At 50.9% G+C, this 11666-nt stretch overlaps 1 protein-coding gene across 1 annotated transcript in view; it reads right to left on the bottom strand.

Moving 5' to 3' along the window:
- LOC144125798 (integrin alpha-9-like) overlaps positions 1-11666 on the bottom strand; it is an 82352-nt gene that overhangs the window by 35741 nt on the left and 34945 nt on the right. Inside the window, exon 2 of the mRNA XM_077659506.1 lies at positions 5614-5744. Coding sequence (XP_077515632.1) covers positions 5614-5744 — 131 coding nt within the window. The remainder of the gene's footprint in view (positions 1-5613; positions 5745-11666) is intronic.

Below are 11666 nucleotides of genomic sequence, written 5' to 3'. Positions count from 1 at the left end.
AGCCAACAGCGGGGCTTGCGCGACCCAGGTTGCTCATCCCGAGAAATGCGAGAAGGAATAGGTCCCGCCAGCCTAATTTTTGCACACATTACTTTGGGAGGCTGTATATTTTGTATGCAGGCCTGCTGCTGTCTGAGTCAATTTCTTAGTCATTTTCGTGTTTGAGCAGTCATTCCGGGTTGGTCGGCGTCTCCCTCCTCTCCCCTAGAAGTGGAGAGGGGGATGGCAGATAGGTGGCAGGTGGAGAGAAGCAATCTCGCCTAAACATCACCTAGCAGGTAAAGGCTTCACACAGATGCTGCCATCGCCAGACAATTTTTGCCTTCATGACCCTCCGAATGCTAAAATAATTGAAATCTCCAAAAACACTATCATGCCTAATGGAAACCAAGTGGCTCTAATTATATTTGAAACAATAAATTGGGTTCTCTCTTTTTCTGTGCTTTGAATGATTACACGACATTGAAATGGGTGCAAGACAGAACATCATCTTCTTAATGAAGAAGCATGCACATTTCAGTTGGCAAAACAAACCTAAAAACCATGGCCATAGCAAAAAGGTAAGGATTTCAATTCTTGCTGTCACGTGGAAACAGATAAGTGCAGTGATAAAGTCACCATAATCAGTATTTTATAAAAGTGAATGGTCCAAAAGCACAACTGGAACCTAATGAAGAAAAAATGGCTTCAATTATGTTTGCAAGTAATAACTGTTCTTCTACATAGCTATGCACATGTGACAGGCTAGGGGGCCATGCCCCCACAAGCCTAGCAGCTGGCAATACTATCTAATAAATTCACAGTATGCCTGGAATGTTACAGGAGGCTGATTCACGAAAAACGTTCAGTAAAAATGCTTAACGCGAGAACGTTAAAGAGCTCGTGTTGCAGAAAATCCGCCGCCGCCGGCGTCGAGGTCTTTGACTGTGAGCGAAAAATCCACAAAAAATCCCCAGTGAAGCAAGATAGAAGGTACGTGGGCCACGTAGGTCACGTTACCTTGTGGCGTCATATCACAACCTGCCCACAGGCTGGTGCCAAACTGCGCACCGTGGAAGGTGGCAGTTAAATGAATGACCGGTCGCGAGCGGCATGGGTCGCTCAAATCGCACCGATAGCAGCGCCTGTCATCGCAGGGCAGTGGCGCATCGCTTAACCACTGCACCATTGCGTCAGGAGTGGGAGGAGGGCTTCCAGGGGTCTATGAATGTTAGAGAATGAGCAATATAGGTATATGGGCATTAACGCATTAGCTATCCCATCATACCCTTAAGGCGGAGTGAGTATAAGTGTCCCCTCCAGTTTTTTTTTTTTTTAATGCACGGTAAAAATTAGAATCTGAGCATTTTTCCCTCTCCTCAGTTTTTGCAGGCTCAAACTAGCTTAAAGATCAGCGCTCCTCCACCGACTGCTCTCATCCCCCCCCCCCCCCCCCCCCCCCCCTGCCCACCCGAAAGTTCCCCCGAGGGGAGGGAGGCACCAGTGCGACGCAGATGAGAGAGGCTGCAGCCACCTGATGTGATGTCTGAAAAGAATCTGAGCAATAGCCATTTTGAAATCTACATACCCAAAGATACGGAGATACGAACAAGGTTTGGTTTTGGCTTTTGAGGAAAGGAAATGGCGCAGTAACTGTGTCACATATCTCAGTGGACACCGGAACCCCACCATAAGGAAGGGTAAAGGAGGGAGTTAAGAAAGTACACGAAGAAAGAGGTGCCATAGTGGAGGGCTCCGGAATAATTTCAGCAACCTGGGAACCTGGGGAACCTGCGGTGGTGGCTCAGTGGTTAGCGCGCTCTCGGCTACTGATCCGGAGTTCCCCGGTTTGAACCCAACTGCGGCGGCTGCGTTTTTATGGAGGAAAAACGCTAAGGCGCCCATATGCTGTGCGATGTCAGTGCACCTTAAAGATCCCCAGGTGGTCGAAATTAATGGCACCTCTTTCTTCCATTCTTCTTTCTCTCCCTCCTTTATCCCTTCCCTTAAGGCACCATTCAGGTGTCCAACGATATATGAGACAGATACTGTGCCATTTCCTTTCCCCAAAAACCAATTATTATTATTATTATTATTATTAACCTGGGAATCTTTAACACGCGCTGACATCGCACAGAACACGACCGCCTTTTGAGATTCGCCTCCACAGAAAAGCGGCCGCCACGGTTGGGTTGGAGCCCGCGGGTACTCCGGCTCAGTAGCCAAGCGCCACTGAGACCACAGCGGGCACGAACGAGGGCGCGAGTTTGAAAATGTCGCAGGAGAGAGATCGCTGACTTCCGAACTTGGTGGTATACGGTCCCCGGCTCCGAGCAATCCGTCTGGCACAGGACGCTTTGTGAAAGGAGTCCCCCTCTCCCTTGGAGGCCCCCTAGGGTCTGACTGCGGGAGTGGAGGTGTCTCTATATCGACGGCAATAAAGTTATCTTGAACTTGAACTGAGTTCCGAACGCAATTGTGGGTTCTTTGCTGCACGTAGGGGCGTATTTAGCTTCCAATCTAGCGATTTAGCGAATTCAATACAATGTGCTCAAAAAGTGTTGCAGGGTGCATTATAACGCAAAAGCGGTAAAACAGAAACGACGGGCGCTGCCAGGAAGTTTCGTGTCTCTTGTGAAGGGCTGCACGCATATGACTACAGTGTTGCATCGCTTGAGTTTACTTATACATTGGAGGCGATTAGGCGGTGCAATTAAGTTCTTACTGCCCGTTCCAGCCTGTTTCAAAGCTAGTGCCTTAGTTGTTTAACTACAGAGAGATTGGAACGTTACCATATTGTGAACCCGCCGCGGTGGTCCGTGGTTAGGGCGCTCGGCTACTGATCTGGAGTACCCGGGTTCGAACCCAATCGCGGCGGCTGCGTTTCGATTGAGGCGAAACTCTAAGGCACCCGCGTGCTGCGCGATGTCAGTGCACGTTAAAGATCCCTAGGTGGTCGAAATTATTCCGGAGCCCTCCACTGCGGCACCTCTTTCTTCCTTTCTTCTCTTAGTCTCTCTTCTTCTTAGTCTTCTTTTAGTGCCCGCTGATAAGGAGCCATTTCCTTTCCCGAAAAACCAATTTTCATTTTTTTTTTCACCATATTATGACGTTCAATATGACATTCCACATATGACATTCCACAGGGGACGTTCCAACCTCTATAATCAAACCGCTAAGGCAGGCACGGTTTGAAGGAGGCTTAGGCATGCAGTATTAAGAACTGGAGCCACGTAATTGTCTCCAATAGTCAAGTAAGTCGAGCAATGCTGACACAATGCCTTAACAAACGGAGGATTAGTCGTGCTCTGAAGCGATGCACTCTTCTGTCATTTAGCGTCATAAAAATGAAGGCATTCGCTTTTAATTTGCAAACTCTCACTCATACATTGAGGTTTGAGTAACAACTAGGCCATGTTTTTGAGATATTTGCCTATTTTTGAGCACTTAAGCCTAACTATATGTCGTGTACATAGCCAAATAGCAACGACTACACTGCAGCTTTTCAGTTTTGTGCCCGATTTAACATTTGTTTATATTTTTATGATTTTTTCGTCGAAAAAAGACTGGTAATTCTCTTACTATATTCATCAGTAACTGCATAAAATAAAAAGTTTCTCCGGCCCGGAGTTGGCGCGCTTTAACCTAATGCCACTAGATGGCGCCACTGTGTTTACATCCAAACACACAAAGAAGCAACTATGCGGCACCGCAAACAGGTGTCGTAGTTGTGCTTTTTTACAGCTCTCGCAACGCAACGTGCGCTGTGTATGCAAGCTTACTGAGGTCTACGTAGTGAAATTGTCTACTGGCCAGGGCAGGCAAAGGTGTCTAGCTTCACGGGCACATTTGAAAAGCCGCTGAGTCGGCTGTTAGCTGAAGCGTAGTCGGTACGTATTTATATGCAGAGAAAAAGATTATTAAAGTGTAGCACCTCACTTCATGGAAATGATTGCAATGCATCCTCATTTTTTTTCCTTAAAAGCTGGGCATCTGCCATCATCATCACTCGTTTTAGCCTTACGGTAACTTGTTATGGGAGAGACGGTACGCTAAAACGTCCTCTGGCGTGCGCCGCGCTAACTGGAAAGTCCGGCGTCCGGTAACACGGTAACGTAAACACGGTAACGATATGCTATAAATCTCTACTCTTTTATGTTTACGCAAAGAAATAATGCTGCAATTCATATAAGCAAACCATGCAATGCAACAATACCTTCGCCTCCTGTCTTTCCTTGTTATTGGTATCATTTTATTTTGTTGTCCTCGCCCGGGCTGGAGCAGCGAGCGGCGAAGCTCGGGTGCAACAGGAGCACACGCAGGGTTCGAAGCAGACCGCGGCGGCTGCGTTGTTATGGACGCAAAACGCTAAGGCGCCCGTGTGCTGTGCGATGTCAGGGCTCGTTAAAGATTCCTAGGTGGTCGAAAGTATTCCCCAGCCCTCCAAGACGGCATTTCATTCTCTTTCCTTTTTCACTCCCTCCTTTCCCTCACGGCGCGGTTGAGGTGTCTACCATGAAGTGAGACAGTCGGCCCTTATTTTATAAGAATCTCAGTAGCTAAGTGACAGTTACTACGTCATTCCCCCCACCCCAAAAACACTAATTAGAACATAGGTCATGTGACACATGCGCGGCTGATCGAGTCACGTGTGCTGCGTGCGCCCTAAAGCCCCTCTAGTGCGTTCCACAGCCGCGAGGTGTCGGTGTAACGCAGCGCAGTGACCATAATTCCTTGCTCCAGCGTCGAGAATAATCTGCATATCACTTCGAGGAAGTGGAACTACGAGAATAGGATAACAGGAGAAAAAAAAAAGAATCCACCGCGGACGTAGACTTCGTCTTATTCACGCAGTCTTCACTTTCCTCGAAATGCCTCTAGCCCGGCTGCAAGTTCTTGTATACATCAGAGAGCCCTACTGCTGCCGGCATTCGCTGAAACATCCTGTATTTGTTATGAAGTCGGGTGCTTGCAGTGCCAGCGGCCTGGCGCGCTGCAACAAGTACAGTTTTTGAGGTTAGTTCTGCCACGAATACCACAAAAGATGTACGGCAGCGGTTAGTCCAGCCAGCGAGGCCTCCTCTATTTTAGAGGAGGCGCTAGTCCAGCGATATACGGGTACGTCAGGCGAGGCGCTTACACTAGATTACGTGCGGTAGCTTCATAATAAACTAGAGGTTGAACACAAAAGCCATGCATAAACTATAAACCGGTCGCAAAAGCCTTGCAAAGTTGGCCAGCAGCGATGGACACCGCCGCCAAAGCAAGGCTGTGCTCTGCATACCTCAAATGGCCCTCCCGATGGCACTGCAGTATATTCGAGAAAAAAAATAATTTAAACGCGCGATCTTGGCTTACACTGCCGCAGATTTATTCGACAAGGTCAGATGTGTTTTCAAACCAGTTCGCTGTGGCGGCCGCGGTGAGCGAGTTTCGCGTATTGGTGCGCGCTGCCGCACAAGACCCTTCACGTGGAAGCAGACTGCAGCGACCAAGAAGCTCACTGCTGTGGCAGAAGGCAAGCGAATCTGCCACAACAGAAAGACGCAGAGATATGAAAGCCAAATGCCGAAGGAGAGCCAGCTGAAAAGGCTTGCCTCGGCAAAAGCGACGACACATATGTCCTGCACTCACCCGCGGAGTCGACGCGCACCTCCGTGCAAGGGTCATTGTCGATTTGCGGTCTGCACTTGAGCAGGACGCCCGGCTGGTGCACAGACGTCCCCAGCGTGGTCGAGTTGCCCTTGATGGCCGACACGAGGGCGCTGCGATGGAAAATGAGAAAGAGTTACGCAATGCAAGCTACGCACAGGGCGCTTCACTTTCCGTGGAAGGTAACCGCATGCATGCGTCAGAGAGCTGGATGATTGGCACATCTGAATGAGTTCGCGTGCGCCCCTTACTGTCTCTCCCACCACGCCTTATAAATATTGCGTCCAACCACGGTGTGAGAATGTGCTTCTTTAACCGTGATCCAACCAACTAACGAGTCAAACTTCGAACTTCAATCAAGCATTTATTGGAACCAGCCGAGATAATATATCTGCGCCAAGCGCGCGCGCGCACACACACGCACATACGCACGCGCGCGCGCACACATACACACACACATCATGTATCTCCTTGCCCCCGTCGTTAACGCTGTTTATGTCTGCGATATCACTATACCAACTCGCCTAGATATCTCTATTTGATGAGGAGGTCGCTCTGTACCACATGACAGATAATTCAGTTAAACATCGCGTACTACAAAACCTATTTAGTGAAAAATATTTACATGCCTATGTCTGCAAGCAAAAGCCTGCGGATAAACAGTGGCCTGACATTCTATGAAAAAAAAAAGCAGCTCTAATGAATAAATACATACCGAACATTTTCTGATAGGGATGAGTGGGAAATTTAAAAACTGGCAAGAAATGGAAACATTGAGCACGTAAAAGTGCGTCTATTGATATGCATTGCGAAGTTCTTGCAAATAGAGAAAAAGAAAGGTAAGCGCGCTTTCGTCGCCACCTGCAACATTTCGAACACGAAAACTCGAGTGACAAGCGCAGCGTCGCAGCCTCAATCACACCCTCTCCACCCCTGTGCTGCAGTTGCACCCCCTCTTAGCGTTGCAAGGTGCTGCAGCGCTAACAACATGGCCTTCCGTGGGAGTGCCTGCAAGCAGAGGAAGAGCTGAGGAGACAGGCACCGCAATCAGTGGCCAAACGCAAGCGCAATCCGTCTATTAGAGCGAAAGCTCTACTCATCGAGGCAAACTCCCAAGGTCAAGTGTGGCGCAGTCGAGGGTTTGACGGCATACCGTCTGGTCAGGAATCATGGTGATGCAGATTGCTGGTCACTGGCCAGTGACCAGCAATCTGCATTCACTGGCCAAAGTCAAAAGATGAAAAGATGTTTTGCTCCCTTGTTCACTATATATGAGTCGATAAGGGCAAACTTCTAACTTGTCCTCAGCGGCCCTTTAACCGTACTAGTCCAGAGTACTGGAGATTTCCGACGTGAAACTGCCCTGGCGGGGGGATTCCTTACGCGAGAAGTCCGCGCGCCACGTGCACGCAAGTCAGCCATTTGAGAAGACCCGCAGCAGATATGCCTGCATCCCCCCCCCCCCCCCACCCCACACACACACACAGTAAAAAGATTCGAGATCGGCGCTTCCGCGCCTCCGGCGCCCGGAGACCACCGCGACGACAGTAGCCGGCACACACGAGCAGCGCAATCTGCGCGCTCGCACCCGACCGCGGCTTCCGGACCCGCCGGCAGCGGCGGGGGGGACGCGCGGCCGGTGTCGGGTTTCGGGCAGCGCGCATACAGTGCAGACACGCTTGCGCAGCTACACCGCCGGACTGGAATTCACACGCTGCAACTGTGACGATGACGAGTGTATGTATATGGGCATACGTGCGTCACATCCAAAAACTGTTTGCGAGATGTGTCACCCCCTTCCCCAGTCGAAGGGCACAGTCACGCGAGAGGGTCTTTAACGTAGAGCTACCGTTCAGTTTCGATTTGTTAAGGTAGCTCGCTACTAGTCTGTGACTCCCTCACCGTTATGAATCGACGGAAATCGATCGCGCGACTAGCTGTTGTGACAGGGGTGTGATGCAAACGACATTAGTAAACACGGATCGGCACGTGAAATTCGACAGCGCTCATTATATAATTTGTTACTGAATTTTTTTCCTGTGTAGTTTAAGTTGCGTGTTCAGTTGCCCGAAGATGACTACTACGTCACATCGTGTGTATGAGGTCACGTGAGGCAAACAAAGGCTGCAATATAATACCGCTTCTTGGCTCTTTTCATTCATCAAGACTTTCACGCTAAACTTCCCCTGAAACCGGAATGGCAGCAAGTGAACAAAGAGCTATTAAACTGCAGTTTTTGTATACCTCCATTCATATGCTGTTCACTTCTGAGTTCACACTCGTATTTCGACTGCTGAAACAAATCGCAACTATATGGTACAAAAACTCATAAGTTAGGTCCTCAGCGCACGAAAATTCCGCGAAGTGATTCATGTTTACTATACGTCTTGCGCATCATTCGAAAGCAATAATACACTACGAAAATTTTGGCCTCTCTACCCTTTTAATTACACATGCGCCGCGGTGGCTCAGTGGTTACAGCGCTCGGCTGCTGACACGAAAGACCCGGGTTCGATACCGACCGTGGCGTTCGAATTTCGATGGAGGCGAAATTCTAGAGGCATGTGTACTGTGCGACGTCAGTGCACGTTAAAGAACCACAGGTGGTCGAAATTTCCGGAGCCCTTCAGTACGGCGTCCCTCATAGCCTGAGTCGCTTTGGGACGTTACACCCACATAAACCAAACCAAACCTTTTAACTGCATGGAGTCAGACAAAAAATGAATCCCGGGCATTTCGCGGCTCCCTAAACGGCGCCGCTATTATGGCTCTGACCGGTTGCCTTGATCGGCTATCGAGTGTGTGGACGTCACGTACTGCGCTTATTACGTAACCGACGGATGCCTGGATCTGTCCCGATGTGTCGATTCATGTGGCGACGCCAGCAGCCTCGTAAATAGTGCGACTCCGAAAGGAGTCAGTTTGTTTCCTCAGCAACCCCTTAAAACTTCGAGCACTTTTCAGGCTGCACTTAAGATATTGGGCCTCACACAACATCACAGAAAACAAACTGCACCCACGAGTCACATAATCTGCCCACTCATAAGCTCTGTCGCCATCCGCGCAGCCTCCATTCACCCGACCCGCACATTCATTCATGAGTAAATGACACGACTGAGTCACAGGGCAACCTGCATAATTTCCGCCGTCGTGTGATGTTTTCTTCCATTCACGAAAGAATCTACACGTTGCCTCCGTCTTCTTTAGTGCTCCAAAGTGACGCGTCCATTACTCCTACATATTATTTCTGTCCGCACAGGGCCATTTCAGGATTTGTACAGGGCTCCCTCCCCACTCAGCTTCCGCCGCACGATCCAGGACAGAGCCAGCGGCGGCACGTACTACCAACGCAGCGAGAAAGCGGCAGCTGATTAATACTCAAAACAAATGGAACCATTCTTCGCTGCTCGAAGAAACACGCGGCAGCGGCACTGTCACGGCGGAAGCGCATCCGCATCTTCGTCAACGCTCGCTAATCTGGAGGAGAGACGCGGATTCCTAAACCGCGTAGTCACACGATCGGAGCGCGTGCGTCTCAGGCGACTGATTCACGCCGCCCAGACAACGCCCACGCGTCGGGAGGCAGAGGCACCGGGAGAGGCTGAGGCGGACACAACACTGGAGAAAAGGAAATGGAAACGAAAAAAAAAAATAAAAACTAATGCGGACGTGCGCCACGATGTACGTAGCAAACAGCGCGAAGGACGGCAGCGACGAACTGCCCGCACCACCTCGCCACGATCGAGGTCACCGCGCTCGAACAGGCGACCGCCGCGCCGCAGGGCGAGCGAAGGGGAAAATTAAATGACAGCAGAAAAAGCCCGCCCGGTCACTTTTTTTCCCTCCGAAGACCCCGGCTCCCCCACTAAGTTTGCGCACGACTTTTGAGCGGCCATCTGCTCGCCCCTCTCCCCATGCGAGAGGGGCCTGCCTTCGCTGGCCGGCCATCCACTGCACACTGTTCTCGTTCTTGTGAGATGTGTTTACTAAAGGTTGTGCAACTTTCTCCCCCACCCCCCTTAACCTCCTCTCCCTCTTACAGGGAAGGTGTGCTCGGATGTTGCTTTTTGGTGAGTCTCGCCTGCCTGGCCTTCCGTCGGGCATATTCTGGGCCCAGGCCGGCCAGTCGTCTCAGGTCGGTCCGTAAATGGCAATAAATAGCAGCTGATTGCTGCCTCCGTTTCTTCGACAAGCTGCAACACACGCCCAGGCAGCGAAACGAAACTAAACAGAAATAAAGAACGCTTTCCCCTCCTCAACCGTCATCTCGAGGCCACCCATCGTGGTCCCATGCAGCTCTTAAGCGGAAGGCTCACGTCATGGCTAAAGAGGTGTTCTCATACCACGAAGCGGGAGCTTCTGTCGGGTTACGGCGCTGCCATGGGTCGCGTCATTCAGGTGACCTCGGAAATGCCACGCGCAGTTCGAAATGTGACGAGGAAGACGCGTCGGAAAAGAGCAGCAAAAACGCCCAATGGGCCAGGTCTGCCCCGCGTGAGGATGCGCCTTCCTGTAAAAAAGGGGGTCGCAAATGAGCCCGTTTGCACACATTTGTGCGACCGCCTGCACAGGATGCAGTACGCTAGGAGTGAGGCTAGTAATGTGTCACTTGCATAGCTAAGGGAAAAGTCATCAACTCTGAAAAATCTCCAGAGCAGAGCACGTAACGGAGTTAAGAATGCGCTACAGGGGATAAAATTCTCTAGAACATGCGAGCGGCGACCGAGGCGCATAGCTGACATGCACCCTCCGCGGCGGCTCAGTGGTTATGGCGCTCGGCTGCTGAGCCAAAAGACGCGGGTTCGATCCCGGCCGTGGCGGTCGAATTTCGATGGAGGTGAAATTCTAGAGGCCCGTGTACTGTGCGATGTCAGTGCACGTTAAAGAACCCCAGGTGGTCGAAATTGTCCGGAGCCCTACAGTACGGCGTCCCTCATAGCCTGAGTCGCTTTGGGCGTTAAAGCTCCAAATCAAATAAAATCAAAGCATAACTGAGATACTGACCGATGGCTCGAAACCGCACTTGTGACGGAGAAGGTCAAACTGGCCTTCTCTAATGTGTAGCAGTGGCATCAGGCAATCGTTGGTGAACATGACACCTTTGCGCCGAGATCGCCTTTCGCGCGTCCCGGAGACTTTTATTACTATTTCTGGCACTATACAACCCAAAGGAACTGTCGCCCGATAAGCATGGCATTTCTTGCTCAGCCGCTGTTCCCGCGAGCTTATCGGGCGCCAAGTGTGCGTACCTATCTGCGGTCAAGTAGTGGGCGGCAGCGGACGATGGCCGTGAACCTACAAGTGCGCAGTTTTGTGGAAAGCACAGGGTGTGGTCGCCTCCGTAATCGGCCTCCGTAATCAGCAAGTTGGACCGCCAGGATGTATCCAGCACTATACCAATTTTGCGTGCGTATAATTCCAGACCCCATCAGGTGACCGCGGGTGCACGGCGTGGCTGTACCAACACCACCTAGAAGACTTCTAGGTGGTGTTGGCTGTACCCACAACGGCTATCAAGACTGTCTAGCCCGTGGGCACCAGTCAGAAGTTCTTCAAGCAGGGTGGTCAGGCTAGCTGATTAAGCTATCGCTGGCGCCGGGTTTACTTTTCAGGTATTGAAAACACAGCTATTAGGGAAGTAAGAGTGGAGCTTAGAAAGCTCTGCGTGCTTTTGATGAGGCACAGCACACGTACACTACTAGAGGACGTCGTCTGCTTGCCGGAAAGCAAGCAGACGCCCACAGCAGGTGCACGCTATATAGGTATAGCTACGGCGGCCGACGACAAGGAGACATCGCCGCGGCGCGCTTATCTCTACACACGGCCGCTCCTCCAGAGTCAACTGAGGAACAGCAGATAACAAGACAAAGACATTGCATGATCACCTGCAAGCGACTGAGGTTAGGGACGCCGAAGAGCCGGGCCCGGTCGGCTGCGCTTTCGTGACCGCTGTCCGTTGGGAACGTCGCGGGCTCCTCGATAAAATCTTCGTTCAAATTAGCCACGCCCCAGAGGGGTATGAAGGGCTGCCGACC

Source organism: Amblyomma americanum, chromosome 3 (assembly GCF_052857255.1).
Source record: "Amblyomma americanum isolate KBUSLIRL-KWMA chromosome 3, ASM5285725v1, whole genome shotgun sequence".
NCBI classification, from domain to species: Eukaryota; Metazoa; Arthropoda; class Arachnida; order Ixodida; family Ixodidae; genus Amblyomma; species Amblyomma americanum.
This window is presented reverse-complemented; position numbering and strand designations above follow the sequence as displayed.